Genomic DNA, 23,995 nt, shown 5'->3' with positions numbered 1-23,995 from the left:
ATACGTCGAGCCTTCATATAAGAGATAACCCTGCTGGTAGAATGACCAGGAATCCCTCTCCACTCTAATTGAGGCAACCCCGACAATGCTAAGGTCACAGTCTTGGCATGACACTCCAATATAGCATGATAAGGTGACAGCCAATCCATCCCCCAAAATGACATCAAAATCAACCATATCGAGAAGTAGGTGTCACGACCCGGATTTCCCACCATCGGGATCGTGATGGCGCCTACTCGTGGTAGCTAGGCAAGCCAACTTATTTACCTTTTCATCACTAAACAATTATTTTAACAATTTATAGCATCAATATAGAACATGAAATTTACTAAGAATAATAGCGGAAGTCTGATTTATAAATCTGAATCAAAACGCGGAACAGTTAATAATAGCCCCTACCCAAGATTTGGTGTCACATCACTCACGAACCACTAAGAATATACTAAATACAAAGGTCTGAAAGAAACATAGAAGCTGTCTGTCTCCAAACAAGGAGGCAACAGTCTAAAAGAGAATATAAAGAAGAGACGCCGGGCCTGCGGACGCCTGCAAGGCTACCTCGGTCTCGTGATAATGAAAGCCTACTCCCGTACTAATGTTGTTGCTGCTCCTCAAAACCTGGACCTGTGCAAAAAATGCACAGAAGCGTAGCATCAGCACAACCGACCCCATGTGCTGGTAAGTGTCTAGCCTAACCCCGACGAAGTAGTGACGAGGCTAGACTGGACACCACATAAAACTGTGCAGTTATAAATATACAACGGAAACAAAATACCAAACAACTAGAAATATGGGAGGGGGGAACATGCTGTGGGGAGATAACAATAACAGTAAATCCGAAGTAGTCAATCTAGGTGCAACTTACAATTTAAAGCGAACAAGAAACTAATACCAACACTAAACACATTTGCATCAATAACTGTTGCGGCGTGCAACCCGATCCACAATTATCACTGTTGCGGCGTGCAACCCGATCCACAATTATCACTGTTGCGGCGTGCAACCCGATCCATAATAATCACTGTTGCGGCGTGCAACCCGATCCACAATTATCACTGTTGCGGCGTGCAACCCGATCCACAATTATCATTGTTGCGGCGTGCAACCCGATCCACAATTAACATTGTTGCGGCGTGCAACCCGATCCGTAATGTATACCTCTCAACCTTATCCAAGCAACAGTCACAAATAAAGAGCAAGGGAGTAAACAAGTATTTGGAAAGAAATCCCAACAAGGGTACAGGAACAATCAATAACAACCATGCAAGAGTAAATCGTTATTTCTCTTTTTCTTTCATTTTCATATCCTAACTCTCATTAGCACTCGTGTCAAGCTCTAAGGCATTTCTCATTTCACATGCTCTCACCATTTGTATTTCAGACCGAGCCAATGCTCCACGAAGTTCTACAATCAAAATATCTTTCACAATGTGTTTACCACGTATAGAAGCCATCAATGACATGGAAGGCATAACAATATCCAAACAACTCACGTATAAGGACTCACGGTCATGCTAGAGCCCAATGTATAGGAACTCGTCACCATGCCTATACATCGTACTCGATCATTTAGCAATTAGCAAACACGACACGACTCCTATTCCCTCAAGATAGGGTTAAACCAAACACTTACCTCAGCTTCCACGGCCAACAAAATCCTCTACGACCGCTTTCCCTCTCGAATTCGGCTCCAACTCGACCAAATCTATGCAATAAGGACTTCATGATACAATGTGTGCTAAACAAATCAAACCCAATGACTAATTATAGCTTTTTCATCAATTTACCCCAAGAGGTCAAAAATGCCCCCGGGCCCACATGGTCAAAACCCGAGATTCGAACCAAAACCCGCTTACCCATTCCCCCATGAACTCAAATATGTAAGTTATTTTGGAATCGGACCCCGAATTGAGGTCCAAAACCCTTAGAAAACCTAGGTTCTACCCTAAATTTCCAATTTCCCCATTAAAATCTTTGTTTTGAAGTTGAAATTATGTTTAAGGATGTTAAGGAGTAAAGAAAATCAGTTAGAAAACACTTACCAATCGTTTTGAAGAAGTGGAATCATTTGGAAAATCGCCTCCTATGTTTTGGGTTTTGAAAAAGTGAAAAATGACTGAAAATCCCGACTTTATATACTGTGCTGAAGACTGGCGCGGACCGCACAAAAATGCACCGCGGCCGCGCCGAGGAAGGGAAGAAAAATGACTCTCTGAACCTACCCAGCGCGGGCCGCACTGATTTGGTGAGCGGCCGCGCTGGTCGGCCTAGAATTCACTGGCCCTCTGAACCTAGCCACGCGGACCGCGCGGAAATGACCGCGCCGCGCTGGGGGCCTGCAACCCTTGAACCTGCAACCATCTGCTATCTTTCTAGCCTAAGACCTCCCGGGACCTACTCAAAACTCACCCGAGCCCTCAGGGCTCCAAACCGAACATACATATAAACTTAAAAACATCCTACGGACTCATCCGTGCGATCAAATCGCCCAAACAACATCAAAATCATCAAATTAGGCCTCAAGACCCAGGATTTCCTTCCAGATTCCATGAAACGTCAAATTTACTGCTTCTAGCTCAAAACACGTCAAGTGACGTCCAAATCTAACCAAACTTCACAGCAATTGCTTAACTCATATTTAAGACTTGTGCCGGGCGTCGGAACCAAAATACGAGCCCAACAGCACAGTCTTCTAAACAAATAACACTTTCCAATTCTTTAATTATTTTCAGAAAACAATTTCACGTAAAAATTCATTCCTCGGACTCTAGACCACGGAATTTGATTCCGGGAACACCCCTAAGTCTCATATTTTCCTACGGACCCTCCGGGACTATCGAATCACGAGCCCGGGTCCGTTTGCCCAAAACGTTGACCGAAGTCAAACTTAAACAATTAAATACCAAGATTTAACAATTTTTCTCACAAATTTCATATTTAAACTTTTCTGGCTACGCGCCCGGACTGCGCACACAACTCGAGGCAACCCCAAATGAGGTTTTCACGACCTCAGAAGTACAGAGCGAGTAGGAATACAGATGATGACCCTTTGGGTCATCACAGTAGGAGATCTACACTAGTCTCAAGACCCCCAATAATAACCACACACGAACGATATACACGATCTACAACAATAAAATCCCATACCGGTATGGACACATACACGGGAACACTCAAAGAATCACGAGGCACAACCAAATATGGAGCAAAATAAGATGACACATAGGAGTATGTAGACCCTGGATCAAATGAAACTGAAGCATCTCTACTGCAAACTGAAACAGTACATGTGATAACAACATCGAATCACTCAGCCTCAGGCCTGGCTGGGAAAGCATAACATCGGGGCTGGGCCCCACTGCTCTGATACCAACTTGTCACTCCCCGGATTTCCCACCGTCGGGATTGTGATGGCGCCTAGCATCGCACTCGCTAGGCAAGCCAACGTTAGAGTTCTATTCACATTTATCCTTTACATTTTATAGTTAAAATTAACAAAACTAAATCAAAAAGAAATAAATGCGGAAGTACATATTAAACCGGCCATCTATATACTATTAATAATACATAAGCTATTACCACCCAAAAACTGGTGTCACAATCCACGAGCATACTACGATTTGCTACAAATACTGGTCTGAAAGAAAGTACATCTGTCTCGAAATAAAAGAAAATAGGAAAATAGAAACATAGGAGGGGACGCCAGGGCCTGCGGACACCAGCAGGACTACCTTGGGTCTCCTAGATGAAGTATCTGCAATCGACCTCTCGATCAGCCACTACCAGCTCCGAAATATGCAGAGAAAGTGCAGAGTGCAGTATCAGTACAACCGACCCCATGTACTGGTAAGTGTCGAGCCAAACCTCGACGAGGTAGTGACAAGGCTACGGCGGGGCATTTACAATATAACCTGCATAGAGTATATAATAAAGCAAAAAGGAAATATGGAACTAATTGGAACAGTAACTTGCAGCAAAAATAAATACGGAACTCAATTATCTTGCTAGTACTCAGCTATAACCAATCTTTAAGAGAGTTAAAATACTACAGGAATAAATCACGGCAGAAAAAGAATACATAAACAACAAAATGATGCAACGCACATCCCGATCCCACAATATAAGCAGTAACAATATAAACATTCACCCTTATTACTCCTGTTGCGGCGTGCAACCCGATCCCACCAGTCCACCCTTATTACTCCTCAATTATCACCCTTATTCCTCATGTTGCGGCGTGCAACCCGATCCTACTAGTCCACCGGGATACTCCTGTTGCGGCGTGCAACCCGATCCCACCAGATAATCACATTTCACCCTTATTTCTCCTATTGCGGCGTGCAACCCGATCCTACCATATAAGTACCAATCACACAATAAGAACAAGGATTTCACAATTTAGCTCAATACCTCCACAATATTTATGCCTCAAACCAAAGCAAGCAAAAATCTATACAATTATGAAACTTCATAAATTAATACTACACAGCGAAACTAACCAAAATGTACCATGAAGCACCGGTAAACCAACTTAAACCAATAATGTGATATAATGAACTATGGAACAATTAATACCTTCAATAAAGAAAACATCTAACAAGAAGCATTTAAACATGTAAGCATCAATAAGCACGTAGCAGTTAAGACGGGAAAATAATACATTAGGAACGGGGAAGGGAACATGCTAAACATATAATTTTGTGGTGCATAGGTAATCGTCACCTCACATATACGCCACACACATGGATTTTCACATAGCAATTAAGTCAGGGATCCCTAATCCCTCAAGTCAAAGTTAGACACAATACTTACCTCAATCCAACGACCAACTCAAAGCTCAATTACCGTTTTTCCTCTAGATTCCACCTCCATTCTACTCGTATCTAGTCATAATTAACTTAATAACACCAATTATCGCTGAAGAAATCAATTCCAATGATTAATTATAAGTTTCCCAACATTATCCCCAAAAAGTCAAAAATCGACCGCGGGCCCGCTTAGTCAAAATTGGAAGTTCGGACCAAAACTCGATTACCCATTCACCCCCGAGCCCGAATATACAATTGGTTTTGAAATCCGACCTCAATTTGAGGTCGAAATCCCCAAATTTCGAAATTCCTAAGTTCTACCCGAAAACACCCAATTCCACCATGAAAAACCCTAGATTCTATGATGAAATCTTGTAAAAAGATGCAGAAGATTGAAAGAAATGAGTTAAGAATCATTAACCTATGATTTGGGGAAGAAATTGCCTTTCGAAAATCGCCTCTTGAGGTTTAGGTTTTGAAAAATGGGAGAATGAATGAAAAACCCCGTCTAAGTCCAAACTTATCAGCTGCAGATGTCGCATTTGTGACCTGATCTTCGCATTTGCGAAGCTCGCAAATGCGAGAAAAGAATCGCAAATGCGAACTTCTCGCATTTCTGCTGCCATCGCAAATGCGAAGTCCAAGTCGCAAATGCGAACCAGGACTTCCGCAAATGCGCCCAACTCTTCGCAAATGCGAACTACCCAGTCCCCTCCACTGCTTCGCAGATGCTATCATTTTATGCAAATTCAAGGCTCACATTTGCGAGCCAGACCTCGCAATTGCGAAGTCTGCAGACCTAAAACATACCAGCAATTTTTCTTAAGTCCAAATCACTCCGTAGCCTATCCGAAACTCACGCGAGCCCTCGGGGCTGCAAACCAAACATGCACACAAGTCTTAAAACATCATACGAACTTGCTCGCTTAATCAAATCACCAAAGTGACACCTAGAACTACGAATTTAGCACCAAATTGCATGAAATTTTCAAGAAAGTTTCAAAACTTCTATTTTCTCAACCAAAGGTCCGAATCACGCCAAATCAGTGTCGTTTCTCACCAAATTTCATAGATAAGGTATAAATATCATAACGGACCTGTACCGGTTTCGAAACCAAAATACGGACCCGATACCAACGAGATCAACTATTAACCATTTTCTCAAAACTATTATAATTTCAGTTTAACAATTTTCATCAAAAATTCATTTCTCGGGCTAGGGACCTCGGAATTCGATTACGGACATACGCCAGGTCCCATATTTTACTATAAACCCACCAGGACCGTCAGAACACGGGTCCGGATCCATTTACCTAAAACGTTGACCAAAGTCAACAAAAATTAACTTTTTAGGCCAATTGTTATTATTTCTTAAATTTTTCATATCAAAGCTTTTCGGATACACGTCCGGAATGCGCAAGAAAATCGAGGAGGAATAATGAGGTTTTGAAGACCTCGAAACGCAGAATCGAGTTAAACATAAAATGACCCTTTGGGTCATCACATATTCAGTTCTATACTACAATATAGGTAGACACATCAAATAAATTTTTAAACCTTTTTCATATAAAAACATTCCTCAACATATATTTTTTTTAAAAAGATAAGTGATGGACTGGTTATGAGAGTATTTTTGTGAACAAATAATTATTTTAGAAATTGTGCAATACTTTAATAAATCAAACAAAGTAATGGATAAGAAATATGTCAGCATAACTAATACATTTTATTCAGCGTTATTCTTATGCACCCTAGCAAACAACCCCTAACAATATAGTAAAATTATACCTAAGTTAAATCTAAAAGTATATTAGTATAATATGTGGTCGGACATGTACGATCTTGATTATAATTTTTTTTTTGCTTTTTCAAAATGCTGCAAATAAATTTAGCAAAGTATTATTAAGTACTCCTCCTCCTCTGTTTCAAATTAGATGGGGTAATTTTCTTTTTAGTCTGTTTCAAAATAAATGACACATTCTACTTTAAACTCTTTATTTTATCCATTTTACCCTAAATGAGAAGTTTTTAAAACCACACAAATGTCATGGTCCCACAAAATTTTTATCCCTTAAGCTTTTAAGACTACAAGTTTCAAAAAAAAATTTTCTTTAACTCCGTGCCGAGTTAATCTACCTCATTTAAATTTAAACAGGGGGAATATATACCTATAGATTAGAATATGGGTGCCTAAAGAATTAATAAAAAGAATAGCGCGTACTAGGATTTTCTTGAGAGAATTCCGACAAATTTGCATGGAAGTCAAACTGCCAGATCTCACGACCTAGTTGATGAATATGGAGATCCCTCTATAAAACACCAACTTCTCTTCGTACAAGCATAACACAAGTAGTTTCAAGAAGATCAAAGCAAAAGACTGTAATGAGCCGATTGGTCGTTTTTCTTTCTAAAACCCTGCTCCTCTAAATAAGACTTTCCGTACTTGCTTTTACTGATTTATAACGTGCGGAGATGGTTGGTTTGGGAGTTGGAAGAGCTTGGGTTGAAATCGGAACACTTGATTCCTTACGGTTGGCTTAAAAGGCCAAGTTTGACTTTGGTCAATATTTTGAGTAAACGGGATTTGAAGGTTCCAACAGGTTCGTATGATGATTTCAGACTTGCACGTATATCTGGATCGGGTTTTGGATGACCCGGGAGCGTTTTGGCGCCTAATAGTGAAAGTTAATTCTTTAAGGATTTCAAAGTCCTTTAAATTTGGTTTGGAGCGAGTTTTTGTGATATCGAGGTTCGAACGGAATTCCGAGGTCGGGAATAGTTCCATAATGTCATTTAAGACTTGCATGCAAAATTTGGTATCATTCCGAGTAGTATAAGTACGTTTCGGCACAATGGAAGTAGATTGAAGAACTTAAAGTTCATAACTTTGATTCAATTGGTTTTAGGGTATGATTCTTAGTTTTAATGTTATTTCGAGAATTTCGAGGGTTCGAGCGAGTCCATTTTATGATTTCAAACTTGTCGGTATGTTCAGGCGGGGCCCAGGGGGCCCGAAGTGTCAATCGGACGAGGCTCGAGCTAAGTTAAAAATTTGAGAAGGAGTTGAAGCTCCAGTTGCTATCATAACCGCACCTGCGGTTGGCCAGCCGCAGGTGCGAGCTCGCAGAAGCGGTTGAAGCATCGCAGATGCGGCCCAAGGGGAGGAGTCCAGGTTCCACAGATGCGACTCCTCTCCCGCAGATGCGACCCCAGCTGGCCCGGCCCATTCCCGCAGAAGCGGACAATCGTCCGCAGAAGCGAAACTGCAGATGCGGTGATGCACTACAGGTGCGGAAATCGCTGAAGGCGGTGGCCTTCATTTAATACGGGAGTTTGTCATTTTGACTCATTTCACTCCATTCTTGGGCGATTTGGGAGCTTCAAAGGGGGAGATTTCAACCTAGCTTTGCGATTTAAGTAATTTCTACATAATGTGAGTTTAATACATAGTTTAGGGGTAGATTACAACATGTAAATTAGTGAAAATTATGAGTTTAGAGTAAAACCTAGGGTTTTGATAAAAATGAGATTTAACCACGAAATTTGTTATGGAATGTAGTAGAAATCATATATTCTTGATCCTAAGGTTATGGGTAATAACTTCCTTCAAAAATTTCCGAGATCCGGACACCTGGGCCCGGGGATGAATTTTAGGAACCTTGCATTTAGGGTTGGAAAATTACTTTAATATTTAGAATATGACTCTTGAGTATATATTTACTAATTCGACTCCGATTTGAGGGTTTAAGCGCATTCTTGAATTTGGAAGTAAGCGTTGGGGCAAAGGTAAGTCTCTTTTCTAACCTTTTAAGAGGGAATTAACCCCATAGGTGAATTAAATATATGTATGTACCTATCTGTGGTGGCTACGTACGTACGTGGTGACGAGAGTCCGTACGTAGCTACTATTATGCTAATTGTCCGGGTAGTTTAGGACCCGTATCATGCTATACTTGCAATGCTTGCGTCCTTACTTGTTATTATAATCACTTCAGTCATGTTGGCAATTGGTAAAAAAAATATACAGACGGTTATACTCACTTACTTACGAATTTGTATGAATTACTTGACTGTAAATGGAAAATGTGTGTTTTCTTGGAAATAACTTGTCATTTGTGGATCGGGCCGAGCACCTCGGTAGTAATAGATTCATCTATGGTTCGCGCCATTCGACCCTCTGGCAGTGCACAGTTTAATTTTATATTGGAACGGACGTACGACCTCGGCATAACCTGCGGAAGTTATTTATTCGGGACTTCCCGTGATTTATACTGCTTAAATGCTTGAAACGTAAGTTGTTACATGATATGACCGAAATTGAGTTGTTGTTTATGAAAGAATGTCTTACTTCTCCCAGTTCTTAAACTGTCATTATTATTCATGTTGTTCATGCTTAGTGTAACAGTTAAATTATATTATTATTGACCCTAGGGAATGTCAAGTCGACCCCTCGTTACTACTTCTTCGAGGTTAGACTGGATACTTACTGGGTACATATTGTTTATGTACTCATACTACGCTTTTGTACTTAATTGTACAGGATCTGAGGCAGGTGCATCTAGCTACCCGTCTGGCGCGCATTCCTGATATTTGATCGAGATTTACGGTGGGCCTTCTGAGCCGTTCAGCAGCATACCAGAGTCTCTCCTTTTGTTATTGCTGTCTATTCTATTTCAGGTAGTAGGATAGTTATATTTTTGTACATTCTACTAGCTGCCCTCGTACTTGTGACACTAGATCCTGGCACACACATTAGTAGACTATTATTTTTGGGTTGTATTCCTATAATCATGATTTCCTTTAGTCATTTCCGTTTCATTTGCGTTATAAATTTATTATTTATCGACGGTTTTAAAAATTTAAGTTAAGTAAAAGTTGGGATTGTTTAATAAAATAAACGAGAATTCACTAGTTAATTAGTGTTGGCTTGCCTAACAACGGTGTTGGGCGCATCACGACCTGTATTGGAATTTGAGTCGTGACAAAGATGGTGTTTGGATTAACTTATTTTAAGTGCTTTTGGCTTTTAAGAACTTTTTTTAGTTTGTGTGGTGTTTGGCAATGATAAAAAGTGCTTAAAACACTTACTTTTAGGCATAAAAAGTACAAAAATTAGCTAAAAGCCAAAAGTTGGGTATGTGTTTGGCTAAACTTATAAGTTGGTCAAACTACCTTATAAGCACTTTTTGGCTTTTCTACGTATTTGGTAAACATCCAAAGTGCTTATAAGTCAAGTACTTAGAGGGTGTTTGGCTAAGCTTATAAGCGGGTCAAACTGGCTTATAAGCACTTTTTGGCTTATCTACGCGTTTGAAAAAATTAAAAGTGCTTATAATTTAAGTGCTTATAAGCCAAAAATAAGCCAAAAGCCATAAGTTGGTCTCCCCCAGCTTATCAAATTTCAGCTTATAAGCACTTTAGGTTTGACCAAAATATTTACTATTCTATCCCTAAAATACTTCTTTTTAAAACAAAACTCTTCGTATACCCAGTTCTTCAACTGCTTATTATTAATTTCAGCACTTTTACCCAAACACGTAACTGCTTATTTTTAAAATCAGCTTCAGCACTTAAAAGTGATTTTTAGCACCTAATGCTTATTAGCTACTCTAAATCAGCTAAGCCAAACGAGCTCTTAAAAGCTAAAATCAGTCATAAACCATAAGTTGGTCACCCCCAACTTATGACTTTTCAGCTTATAAGCACTTTTAGTTTGACCAAGACTTTTAGTAGTTTATCCTTAATAATAATTTTTTAATTTAAATAATATTTTTCCCAAATAAATTTTTTAATTTTTATCTTCATTCCATATTCGTTGTTATCATTTTCTCTACAAAGAAACTTTTCTATTCATAATCTTTTGTAAAAATTGTAAGGGTATTTAGTCTTTTTAACAGAAGAATAGCTTATTAGTCTTTTCCTACCAAACATATCAACTACTTATTACCAACTTCAGCACAACTATCCAAATACGTAAATGCTTATTTAAAATATCAGTTTCAGCGCTTAAAAATATTTTTCAGCACTTCTAACTTATGACTTTTGACTTTTAGCTTAAAAGCTACTTTTTATAAACCAATCCAAACACCTAAAAAGACAAAGTAAATCACGAAGCTAACATCTTAGAATAATCCTAGTAATTCTCGTCCTTGTATCCTCCCTCCAACTCCAAGTTGAAGGTTTGAGGAAACTCAAAGACCACCACCACCATCATCTTTCTTCGCCACCAAAGATTGCTGATCAAGGAAAACAAAGATTCAATGTTAGCAACTTGAAATGGTTTAATCAGAATCGAAATAACTCTACTTCTTCTTCATCCATTGATGTTGCGATGACAAATCAAGCATATCCTGTCCCTAATCGGGGATATGCTAATTGGCTAGAATTAACCCATTTTTCATTGATTGGCATCAAGTGGCCAATAAATGTATATCACAATAATAATATGTATATCACAATCTTAATTTTCTTTTTTTATGTATGTCAAAATCTTATTTTCCTCTTTGTTATATTTAAAATATGAAATTATAAATATATTGTTTATCATTTATTGTTGTGTTTATATCTAAGTGTATAACACAAAAATAATTGTGTTATTTGTATATCACTATGTATAACACATCAAATAATGTGTATATCATAATGTATATCTCACCTTTATTTTCCGTCTTTATATATATTAAGATGTATATCAAAATTTTCTTTTTCTTTTTTGTATATCTCAGCGTGCAAAATAACTCATGTATATCAGTGATATCTCATGTATATCATGTTTATCTGGGTATATCCATAAAAATTTGTATTATATATACAATATAATATACACGGGCGTCCATACAAAAATTGTGTTGTATACACGATATACAAAGTGATATACACAGATGTCCTTAAAAACTTGTGTGTGATATACACTGATGTACACGATATACAACGTGATATACGCATGTCGCAGGTCTGATTTTTTACCTGAAACCAGTCTAAATCACTTCTAATCTCGCTCAAATTTTGTATACAGCCTCGTTTAGGTATTTTCAACCAATTTCAATCACACCCTCTCGTTCAATCCAACCAAAAAGGAGAAGAGAGAAGAAAAATAAAGTTGAAATGTATTTTTTTCCCTCTTAGTTTTTGCTTCTGATTTTCTCTGATGTGAGATCAACCTTGTCTTTTCATCCTACTGATTTTTTTTTTTTGCATAATTTGCAAGAATGAGGATGAATTCACCGATCAACACCAAAAATTGGCCATGTGACAAATAACACAAGAAAATCCACAAGAAAACATCTATTTTCAAATTAGTTGGAGGAATTTTCTATTTGTTCAATTTGGATTGTACTGGAGACACGAGAAACCAAATGGGTTTACGTTAGGATTGTGTCTATTATAGCAGTGTCAATCGGTCCCTTTACTATTCGAAAAAGTGTTCGCTCTTCGCTTCTCATCTCTATGAACCAATAATATTTCTGAAAAATGTATCAACCATTACAACTTCCCAAAGATTATCAAAGAACACATGCCCTTCCAAATACAGATTGAAGAACAAATTTGCTAGATTGAAGAAAGAAGAAAAAAAGAAAAGATTGGAGAAGAAATACGGGGAGAGAGAAGAAAAAATACGGGAAGAGAGAATAAATAAGAAACTAGGGTTATTTAGAATTTGACTATATAATGCCAATTTTTTTGGATTACTTTTGCCAAACCTAATATAGGGCTAAAATATTGCCAATTCTCTTTACGTGTTGTCATGTCCATGCCAATTTTTCGGAATTGGCCATTAGTTAAATTTCCTTTGGTTTACTGTTTTTTAGCCTTTAAAATGTTGTTACGATTTAGTTTGTTCTTTCACACTTCCTATTCATTTTCCTATACAATTTTTTGAAATGAAATACCTATTTGTTTGTCGTGGCTATTGCACAAGATTGCAAAGCCAGCATGTGTCACGTCCTTTCCGCAAGAATTGAAGTGAGTGAAGTGTTTTATATTAGTGACATCTTGTTGTTGATTAAGTAATTTCGTTTTCGAATTGATGGTTCTTTTTGCAATTCAATTTGACGATCTAAATGTATCGCATATTTACTGTTAAAGATTGTGTTCACGGTAAACCAGAGAATGTTGTTTTTGGCGTCCGAAGGGGACAATGGTGCCAAAAGAAGTCACAACATTATACTAGAATTTTAGTGTCCAATTGGATTTTTCATACTCCTTGCTAATTATGTGGAAAACGCTGTTTTTTTCTTCTTCTTCTTCAAATTATTTAGCTATGGATATACAATATCAGTATCTCATAGCATCAAATTTTGAGCAAAAATTTGTTTATATATTATACTTCATAATTAATGAGTTTCTAACTTTCTATGATCTAACGAATATATGCAATCCCTAATATGGACTTTTAGTAATTTTGGGGCAGCATATAGCCGCATTCTGTGTATCAATCTTAGAAGTAAGTCCATAAACTTTCACAATGGATGCACATATTGGACCCTTTTTCTCATGGAAATTTTACCTCATGTAGCAAAGGTATACATCCTATTTATTATAAGTTAAAATTATTTTAAAATATCATTTTCTATAACTACCTTTTATATTTTATAGCAAAATAAGTATTTATGTATATACTACCGTTGAGGCAGTTTTTCCTCTCTTAGACAGCTGGACATAGCTATTTTAAGGTGCTTGCCGTTATTGTATTCATGAATACATGGCGCGAATACATTTGAATACATGCGCGTACAGCTGGACTACCCTGATTTTAGGCACTTTTTACTGTTGTATTCATGAATACAGCAGCGCGAATACATGTGAATACATGCGCGTACAGTTGGACTACCATGAGTTTAGGCGCTTTTTGCTGATGTATTCATGAATACATGGGGCGAATACATGTGAATACATGCGCGTATAGCTGGACTACCATGATTTTAGGTGCTTTTTACTGGTGTATTCATGAATACAGCAGCACGAATACATGTTGTCACACCTCCTTTTTTCGAAGGTGGGGAGTGTTTCCAATTAAAGTGACATTATTCGAAATGGGATTATTTATTTAAAAGTCTTACCGTCGCCACTTGGAATAATTATTATGGTGTCCAAGTCACCGGTTTATATTAAAATCCCAAATCGATGAGATTGGCTCTATTTTTCGTTCGCGAACACAGAAGACCGGATAAGAAATTCTGTTAATCCGGGAGAAGGTGTTAGGCACTCCCGAGTTCTGTGGTTTTAGCACGGTCGCTCAACTATTGATAATTGACCTAATTATCTAATTTATTACATGTTTGGAAACTATTATGCATTTTTAACTTTTTAAACGCCTTTAATTAATCAATTAACCACTTTTAAAATTTATGGAATTTATTTAAATAATTCGCGGTGTCGCGCACTTATTGTTCTTGTACACATTGCGAATCGCGTCACGTAAAATGCACCCACAATTTACAACATATTTATTATTATTATCATTTGAAGTTACGATCGAGTCGCGTAAAACGCGCACTTTAATTGGGATTATGTATCATGACTATGCGACGGGAACCATACCCTTAATCACGATTTTTTAGTTACGCGCCTAAAGCAAACTACTATATTTATGAATTATTCCTTCCCATGTGTTGGGATTCTACGTAAAAGTCAAGAGCTTATGGAGTTAGACCGTAGGAGTTCAAATATCTTTGTTACTTATGAAATTGTGCTACTATTTAAACAATTATTTCACATCATAAAATTGGTGACCCATGAATTGAGGGAAAGATTAATTAATGATGAATTCTTGACTAAGGATTAGTTGACGTGAAACTGCTGATTTTAGGAGTTGAAAAATGCTTCCGATGGATTTACTTAGTTACTAAGATAGTTAGGAGTAGGTTTCACAGTATCATGAGTTATACATGAGGAAATACTCACGTTCAGACCTCAACCAGGGGAAGTGCACGGTTGGCCACTAAAAACACATGTATTTACTTTTAAGCCACCGTTTAAAATGTCTTTAGTCTTTAGCCACTGCTTTAATAAATTTTAACTGCCCGGACGAAAATACCCTTCTGCTCATGTCCTTAACTTCAGGACTTCAGGACTACATGTCCTTAACTTTTGAACTTGGAACTCTAAGTTCGGGACTTCAGGACTACATGTCCTTAACTTTTGAACCTGTAACTCTAAGTTCAGGACTTCAGGACTACATGTCCTTAACTTTTGAACTTGGAACTCTAAGTTCAGGACTTCAAGGTTACATGTCCTTAACTTTTGAACTTGGAACTCAAACTTCAAGACCAAGCGTCCTTAACTTTTGAACTTGTAAGTAAAAGTTAAGGACCTATTGTCCTTAAATTTTGAACTTGTAACTGTAAGTTAAGGACTGCTTGTCCTTAACTTTTGAACGTGTAACTGTAAGTTAAGGACTGTCTGTCCTTAACTTTTGAATTCAATAGTGTGTTGAATGTGGATGACAGAGTGAATGGAGTTCCGGTACATCAAGCAGAAATGATTGACTTTCAAAATTGCATTGAGGATATTGGAGTAGGACAAATCACAAAGAGAGGTAGCAGATTTTCATGGAGTAATAAAAGGGATGCAGAAATCAGAATATACAGTCACATAGATTGGGCCTTTGGGAATGCTGACTGGTTCAATAATTATAATGGGATAGAGGCAATATACATGCTACCAGAATGTTCTGATCATACCCCTATTTTGATAAACACTGATGTGGTTAAGGTCGGAATGAAAAGACCTTTCAGACTATTAACCTCAGTGATGCAACAAAGAGAATACAAGGTAGTAGTACAGAACATTTGGGGGCAGGAGATTCAAGGTTATCCAATGTACTCTATATGGAAAAAGTTGAAACTNTAAGCTAAGTACAATTGAAAATTTTCATAAAGGAGAACAATAAATCTGAAGAAACAAAGTCAAAAGATTCAAACGCAGCTTGAAATTGCAAATGGGCTAAACTAGATGGCCGACCGGCCATTAGGCTGTATTTTCCCAAATTAGCTCTGGGAAAAGCATAAACGGTTCTGGGTGCCTACTTATATCTTCCACGGCAGTCGCCGTCTCAGGCGGCACAGTCTTTTCCGTAACATGAAAGACATAGAAGAAAGGGTAACACAGTCTTTTCATATTAATTTTAATAGACTAGTGGCTACTATTGCTAAGCATTGAAAATGTTGGATAAAAAGTAAATACCACTTTAAAAAGTGGCTACCCCACACGATTTTTACTCAACCAAGTCTGTTGTAAATATTTGTGGGCCTACAATTGAGCCCAAATGATAAAATAGTGGGGGAAGTGCACGGTTGACAACTAATAACACATGTATTTACTTTTAAGCCACCGTTTAAAATATCTTTAGTCTTTAGCCACTGCTTTAATAAACTTAACCTGACCCGGACGAAAATACCCTTCTGCTCATGTCCTTAACTTCAGGACTTCAGGACTACATGTCCTTAACTTTGAACTTGGAACTCTAAGTTCAGGACTTCAGGACTACATGTCCTTAACTTTTGAACCTGTAACTCTAAGTGTAGGACTTTAGGACCACATGTCCTTAACTTTTGAACTTGGAACTCTAAGTTCAGGACTTCAAGGTTACATGTCCTTAACTTTTGAACTTGGAACTCAAACTTCAAGACCAAGCGTCCTTAACTTTTGAACTTGTAAGTAAAAGTTAAGGACCTATTGTCCTTAAATTTTGAACTTGTAACTGTAAGTTAAGGACTGCTTGTCCTTAACTTTTGAACGTGTAACTGTAAGTTAAGGACTGTCTGTCCTTAACTTTTGAACTTGGAACTCAAACTTCAGGACCAAGCGTCCTTAACTTTTGAACTTGTATGTCAAAGTTAAGGACCTATTGTCCTTAACTTTTGAACTTGTAACTGTAAGTTAATGACGGCTTGTCCTTAACTTTTGAACGTGTAACTGTAAGTTAAGGACTGTTTGTCCTTAACTTTTGAACTTGGAAATCAAAGTTAAGGACCTATTGTCCTTAACTTTTAAGCTTTTAAGTCTAAGTTCAAGACCAAATGTCCTAACTTTTGAACTTGTAATTTTAAGTTCAGGACCAAGTGTCCTTAACTTTTAAACTTGGAACTTGAAGTTCAGGACCAAGTTATAAAAAGAATAGAGACAAGGATTTGCAAGTTAGTTAGATTCTAGAAAAATTAAAATTAATTTGGTAAGCTAAGTACAATTGAAAATTTTCATAAAGGAGAACAATAAATCTGAAGAAACAAAGTCAAAAGATTCAAACGCAGCTTGAAATTGCAAATGGGCTAAACTAGATGGCCGACCGGCCATTAGGCTGTATTTTCCCAAATTAGCTCTGGGAAAAGCATAAACGGTTCTGGGTGCCTACTTATATCTTCCACGGCAGTCGCCGTCTCAGGCGGCACAGTCTTTTCCGTAACATGAAAGACATAGAAGAAAGGGTAACACAGTCTTTTCATATTAATTTTAATAGACTAGTGGCTACTATTGCTAAGCATTGAAAATGTTGGATAAAAAGTAAATACCACTTTAAAAAGTGGCTACCCCACACGATTTTTACTCAACCAAGTCTGTTGTAAATATTTGTGGGCCTACAATTGAGCCCAAATGATAAAATAGTGGGGGAAGTGCACGGTTGACAACTAATAACACATGTATTTACTTTTAAGCCACCGTTTAAAATATCTTTAGTCTTTAGCCACTGCTTTAATAAACTTTACCCGCCCGGACGAAAATACCCTTCTGCTCATGTCCTTAACTTCAGGACTTCAGGACTACATGTCCTTAACTTTTGAACTTGGAACTCTAAGTTCAGGACTTCAGGACTACATGTCCTTAACTTTTGAACCTGTAACTCTAAGTGTAGGACTTTAGGACCACATGTCCTTAACTTTTGAACTTGGAACTCTAANCCCGGATTGCACAGCGCGTGCCATATTGAGGTGAACACACGCTAGATGACGAGCGTGGGTCGTGCACCGTTGTGGATTGTGACTTAGTCCATCCCGAATGACTATTTTCTCTATAATGGGCAGCTAATGTTTGATGTATTATACTTTGGGCTAAATGCAATATTTGGGCTTCGTGTCCAACTGTTTGAACCCTTAGGGGATTTTAAATGACATTTTTCCTCACTGTTGATTTCATATTGATGCTCAGTCATGCTATATTTTCACTATTTTCAAAACTCAGCTATGTTATTATGTTTTAAACACATTAAATAATATATTAAAGATATTTTTGAGCTGAGCTTCATGTTTCACTGATGCCCGAGGGGCTATGAGATTCTGATCGAGTAAGGCCGAGGGCCTGTGTTGTGAGGATTCAAATCTAAATCCTCCTTCTCTTGTATTCAAATAAATCCATAATGTGATTGCAAAGTACATTAATTAGTTCTGAAATTTATCACAACACAACCGATTTTGTACCACGAAAACTCCTGTAATTCCATATAGCTTTGAGAGGACAAATCGATCAAATTAGAGGCTACATCCATAACCCAATCTAGCTTTCATTAGCAGAATGCCTCTATTTAACAAACACATGAGTAACTCGAGCAATGATACAGAACAAACTGACTTTAACAACATGAATTTCATACCCTAATTGACATATTATATCAGACTCGACTACAACACTCATAGATTCAGCAAAAGAAAGAAAAACAGGCTCTGTTCTATACTAAGACTGAAGCAAAGATGAGAGCAACTGGAATCAGCATGATTAGCTCAAATTCACAACAATCCTTAGCTGAAAATAAACATCAAGGTAAAACACATGAATATCATTTTAAGCTATCTCACTATTTCACCCATATTGAAATCAAGCAATCAGTGTGAAGCCATGATTTGAGCAAATGAAATGCAAGAGAAGTTTAAGCATCCTTGGTCATTCAATGAGGAAATGATACAAAAGAGACTTGGAACAGACCTAAACCGCAGAAACAACACTGAAATGAGCTAGACAAGGCCCGCTGAAGATAAGAAGAGTTCAACGAGGCAGAATCAACCACACAGCTCCAACTTTAAACCCAAAGCTAGACAAAAATCCAGAAATTGTTGAGACAGAATGATAGGAACTCCAATGTATTTTGAAATTCTCTTTTCTTTACAGTTTTTCTACTGTGAGTCCTAAGTGTGAATGTGAATGTATTAGAAGAAATGAATTTCTAATAGTAAAAGAAAAGATCCGTCTATGAATATGGAGGGCAATTGGGGCAGAGCAGGGCGGGGCGGGGCAGGGCAAACAGTAAACGGGGCAGGGCAGGGAAATATGTAAATGGGGCAGGGCGGAGCAGGGCAGGGCAAAACTATATTTTTAAAATTTTTTAATGGGGCAGGGCAGGTTGTAGGTCAGCCCCTTGCTTACTTTATTGTCCATGTCTTCTTTTCTTTCATAAATGATAAATTGATATTGAAGTAGCTAGAGGATGTAACAGACAAAAATTTGGGACAATACCTTTAAAGGATGGATCTTTTTTTTTTTAAACCTTTTCTTTTTAAACAGGCATGTCAATTTACGGTAAGAAGTACCAAAGCTCATATTGTGCATACCATCCGATCCATATGCTCAAGTTACTAGAGACAACTCATTTATTTTTGGTGTCTCATAGCAGTAGTGTTTTTACACCATCTTGCTAAGATTATGACTTTTAATGGAGTTAATTGTCTATAGTTATTCTAATTTTACAACCAAAAAAATATAGTAAGTGACCTGCTATGTAAAAATACACTGATAGTTTAAAAAAAAGCTAGTGTGTATAAGTTATACTAAATGGTTTTGGAGAAAAAAACAAATAAGAAGAGGTAATCACATGTTTCTCGAAAAGAAAAAATTGTCAAGACAAAGTATTTACAGGGAAATGAAAAAAAAAATGAAAATAAATCTAAACGGGGCAGGGCAAGGCAGGGCTTAATAGGGCAGGGCGGGGCAGGGCAAAATTTTGGAACAAGGCTAAACGGGACAGGGCAGGGCAGGTCAAAATCTTAGTGGATCAAAGGTTGCCCTGCCCCGCCCTGCCCTGCCCCGCCCCAATTGCCATCCCTATCTATGAAAATGAGGGAGTGTGTATATCCTCTAAATTTTGCCCTCGGGAGTGTATATATGCTAGGTGTTAGAATATGAGAGAGAATATTTCAATGTTAATTTACGGAAACGAGATAGGGGATGGAATATTTTTGCAACTGAAAAGTGCCAACTGTTACTTCTAGAAGCAGACTATCTGCTTAGGTCTGGGCCAAGTGCCATGTCCAAATGGCCCAAGACAGACCAAACCCGATTTTAAAGAAACATCCCAAAAAAAATTAACACAACAATGCTATATTTTGAAATCTAATTATAATCAGGGATTTTGCTAACTAATCAATTTATTGACTAAACTAATTGAGCATGCGATTAAAGGTGAAGCTTAATTAACAATCTGAAAAGAAAAGAAAGAGAAGAAGAAACGGAACAAGAAAAGACGAGGAAAAAGAACACTAATTTAAACCCTAAAGAAGTGAATGAACGAAACAAACTGACGAGCAACGGAAGTGATGAACTCTGGCCGCCAAAGATGAACTGACCGGACTCCGGTATACTTCGAAATGGGTCGAAACTCACCCTAAACGATTGCTCTCATCAAAAGTAATCGATTCGTGTGAGTCTCAAACCAAAACGAGCAAAAATTCCAAAGCAATTTGATGCAGGTCAGACTAGGGTTTTTTCGGAATTTTGGATCTAAAAATCACTAATTTTGGTGGGGTTTCTGGTGAAATTGAACGAAGATATAAGATAAGGGGAAGGTGGGGACTGTAGGGTGAAGGTTTGGGGTGATTTGGAGTGGCACCGCCATCGCAGGCAATTTCCGGCAGCAGCTCTGAGAGAGAGGGTGATAGAGGTGAGAGATTGAAGTGTAATGGGGTATCTAGGGTTAGGAGGGGATTCCGACAATTAAATCTGAAAGGGGTATTGAGTTCTGGGTCGTTGCATTTGGTCTATAGACGGTGGGGATTTGAGGAGATCAAAACGGGGTCGTTTTGGTAATTAATGGGAACTGGATCGGGTGGGAGAGATCTAGGCTAGGAGGAGGAAATTTTGGAGGGAAATCTTCATAAAGCACTATCTTTTAGTGGTAATTAGCTATATATAGATACCATTTGCTATATTACGGCCTATAGATACGTTTTCTGTTTTTATAAGATGTATTTAGACTACTGTATTCATGAATACATTAGGAAAAATAAGCGTGAATCATGGAAGTCCAGCTGATTAGTTGTTGTATTCAACTGTATTCAAGAGCTGTATCATTGAATACAGTAATGTATATTCCTTAAAAAAGGGACCTTTCAACTATTTTAAAACGGAAAGGAAATCAATTTAGCAAATAGTCTCCTAATATAACTCAACTAACACAATTATATCAATCATAATCTGTATTTCTCCCTTCATGAAAGATTTTCCATCCGAAAAGTATCAAAAAGCAGAGTAATCTATGTATTTTCAATTCTCCCTTCTTTCTTTTCTGTTCCTTTCTTACGGTTCGTACAAAAAAATTCAACCAAGAAAAATCGAGATTTGATACAATTGTATACAGAAATACGTTCACATTCGGTTTTGCATATGGCAAGTTTAACAGTGTTACTGCATCATTCTGGAAAGTGGAACAGTTAGAGTAATTACGTCGATTATTCGATTGAGGGAATACTGATAAAGGAGTATGCGTCGTATAATGATTTGGTTGCGTCAATTTCTAAGCAACTGGACATAGATTTGATCTCAATGACCATTAAAATTCAATACAAAGTAGAAGAAAATTGCACGCTAATGGAAATACACAATATTATGGGTTACAGGCTGTATGTAGAGTTGAAAAAAGAGAACAGAGAATTCGGAATGTATCCTTTGCGCATAACAATAATTGACAAAGAAGTTGTAGCCGGAGGTAGTTTTATTCAAGGCGACATTGTTCAAATGGACGAAGCAGTTCAAAGGTATAATTTCGATACAGATGATACACCTGCCCTTGATGTTGTCAATTCAGGCGAACCAATTGGGGTGTTCGAATTGGACAAGGATTTGATAATTTCAAAATCTAATCAAAGGGAGGTTATGGCTGGACAAGTATATAAGAATAAAGCTACATTGAAAGAGGTGATGGAGCATTACGCTATATCAGAAAGGTTTTAATTCCGGGTTGATAGGTCTAATGCTATCAGGTTTGAGTATTCTTAATTATTCATTATTTTTTTGTATATTGTATTTCTGGTAGGAGTTGTAAACCGTATGTAGATGTATTTAGGTATATTTGTATATTTTTACTTGACCTTCACTGATGTGCGTTTTTTATTTATTCTGTATTAATAATACATGTATTGTTGTGGAGCATTACACTGGTACAGAAGAATTGAATATAAAATTAAATTGTATGTAGATATATTTAGCTGTATTTGTGAAAGGTTACTTGACCTTCACTGTTGTGGTTTTTTGTATTTTTAAAAGGATTAATAATACATGTATTCTTGTGTATTGCACTGGCTCTAATTGTTTTTTATTGAATGTATTAGTTGTATTTAAATGTATGCTTATAAGTATAGGCGTATTCAGACATGTTTAAATGTATAACAATGTATATATTTGTATTTAAATGTATGCTTATAAGTATAGGCGTATTCAGGCATGCAATAATATATTCAAATGTATATGAGTGTATTTTTTGTAAGCATTTATACTGATCGTATGTGTAATGATAAATTATTTGCAGCTATGCATTATTATGTATGTCAGAAGATTGTGAATGGAGGTTTAAGGCTTCTAGCATTAACAAATCACAATTATTCAAAGTGAGAGAGTTCAATGATAAGCATACATGTCCGTTGAAGGATAAGGTGTATGAGCAACGTCAGGCAAGTAGCAGCCTTATAGGTGGTATGATTAGGCCCAAGCTTACAAATTATAAGAGGAAATACACCCCAAATGATATAATTGATGATGTGAAAACAGATTTAGGTGTGGATGTTAGTTACATATTGGCATGGCGTGCTAAAGAAAAGGCAATGAATTTTTGAGGGGTGAACCGGCTGATTCATACAATAAATTACCAGGATACTTGTATACAATGGATATGACATATCCTGGTTCGCACATTATAATGGTAAAATCCCCACAAAATGAGTTCAATTATGTGTATATATCCTTGTATGCCTTTATAAAAGGGTTCGATAAATGTAGACCCATTGTGGTTGTGGATGGAAGCCACTTAAAATCGTATTACACTGGGACTTTCGTCTCGGCCAGCACTTTGGATGGTGCAGGTGAGTAGCTGATTATAATAACATATTATAATATTACTGCATATTAAATATTTAAATACATATTATAATATGTATGCAATTTTCTTTACAGGTCATATACTTCCACTAGCATATGGTGTTATTGATTCAGAGAACGATGCTTCTTGGACGTGGTTCTTTGAGCAATTCAAGGAAGCATATGGTGAGAGGGAAAGCATGTGCATCATTTCAGATAGGAAAAAAAGTATCATCAAGTCTGTATCAAGAGTGTATCCAACTGTACAACATTTTGCTTGTATATGGCATCTTTGGAACAACGTATATAAGAAATTCAAAAAGAGTCATTCAAAGTTGAGCGAGATATACTTCTCGATGGCAAAAGCATACACACAGGCTGAGTTTGACAGTCTAATGGAGAAGGTGGAGAAGGTAGATATTAGGGTGAAGGAATACTTGGAGTTAGCTGGATACGAAAAGTGGGCTAGGTTGCATGCACCTATTAACAGGGGATGGCCAATGACGTCAAATATTGCTGAGTCAATCAATGCCGCACTTGTGTCAGCAAGGGAATTGCCAATATACGACCTTCTCGAAGAAGTTAGGAAAATGTTTGGATGTTGGAATTGCAACAATCGGAAAGAAGCTCTACAGACATACACAACGCTTGGGAAAAAAATACCAGGAGATGCTTACCTTGAATGAGGCAATGTTTACACGAATGACTGCAAGTTGGCTTTTATTTACGTATCTGTATCCTATATTTAGCCATGGTACAAGGTATTTAGCTGTATATATTTCAAGGTAGTCATGGACGTTGTATCCTATATTCATTCAAGGCTGCTCTTTAATATTCTGTCTGCATACATATAGTATGTATTCTAATGTATTCAATGTATTTAACTGTATATAGGTGTATGTCTTTGAATTCTGTAT

The 23,995-nt window shown here is 37.4% G+C and overlaps 1 protein-coding gene across 1 annotated transcript; it reads left to right on the top strand.

The window, feature by feature from the left end:
* The first annotated feature begins 22,887 nt into the window (after positions 1-22,887).
* On the top strand, positions 22,888-23,764 carry LOC109244444. The gene is made up of 2 exons (XM_019411540.1): positions 22,888-23,083; positions 23,175-23,764. The coding sequence occupies exons 1-2, from the start codon at positions 22,888-22,890 to the stop codon at positions 23,762-23,764; spliced, it is 786 nt and encodes a 261-aa protein (XP_019267085.1).
* The last annotated feature ends 231 nt before the right edge of the window (positions 23,765-23,995 follow it).

The sequence above is a fragment of the Nicotiana attenuata genome, unplaced genomic scaffold (assembly GCF_001879085.1).
Source record: "Nicotiana attenuata strain UT unplaced genomic scaffold, NIATTr2, whole genome shotgun sequence".
Classification (NCBI taxonomy): Eukaryota; Viridiplantae; Streptophyta; class Magnoliopsida; order Solanales; family Solanaceae; genus Nicotiana; species Nicotiana attenuata.
This window is presented reverse-complemented; position numbering and strand designations above follow the sequence as displayed.

Bases quoted from the DNA above. Each gene is read 5' to 3' on its own strand.
- LOC109244444 (XM_019411540.1), top strand. From the start codon at position 22,888: ATGGATATGACATATCCTGGTTCGCACATTATAATGGTAAAATCCCCA. The intron at 23,084-23,174 runs GTGAGTAGCTGA...TTTTCTTTACAG, and splicing joins CAGCACTTTGGATGGTGCAG to GTCATATACTTCCACTAGCA.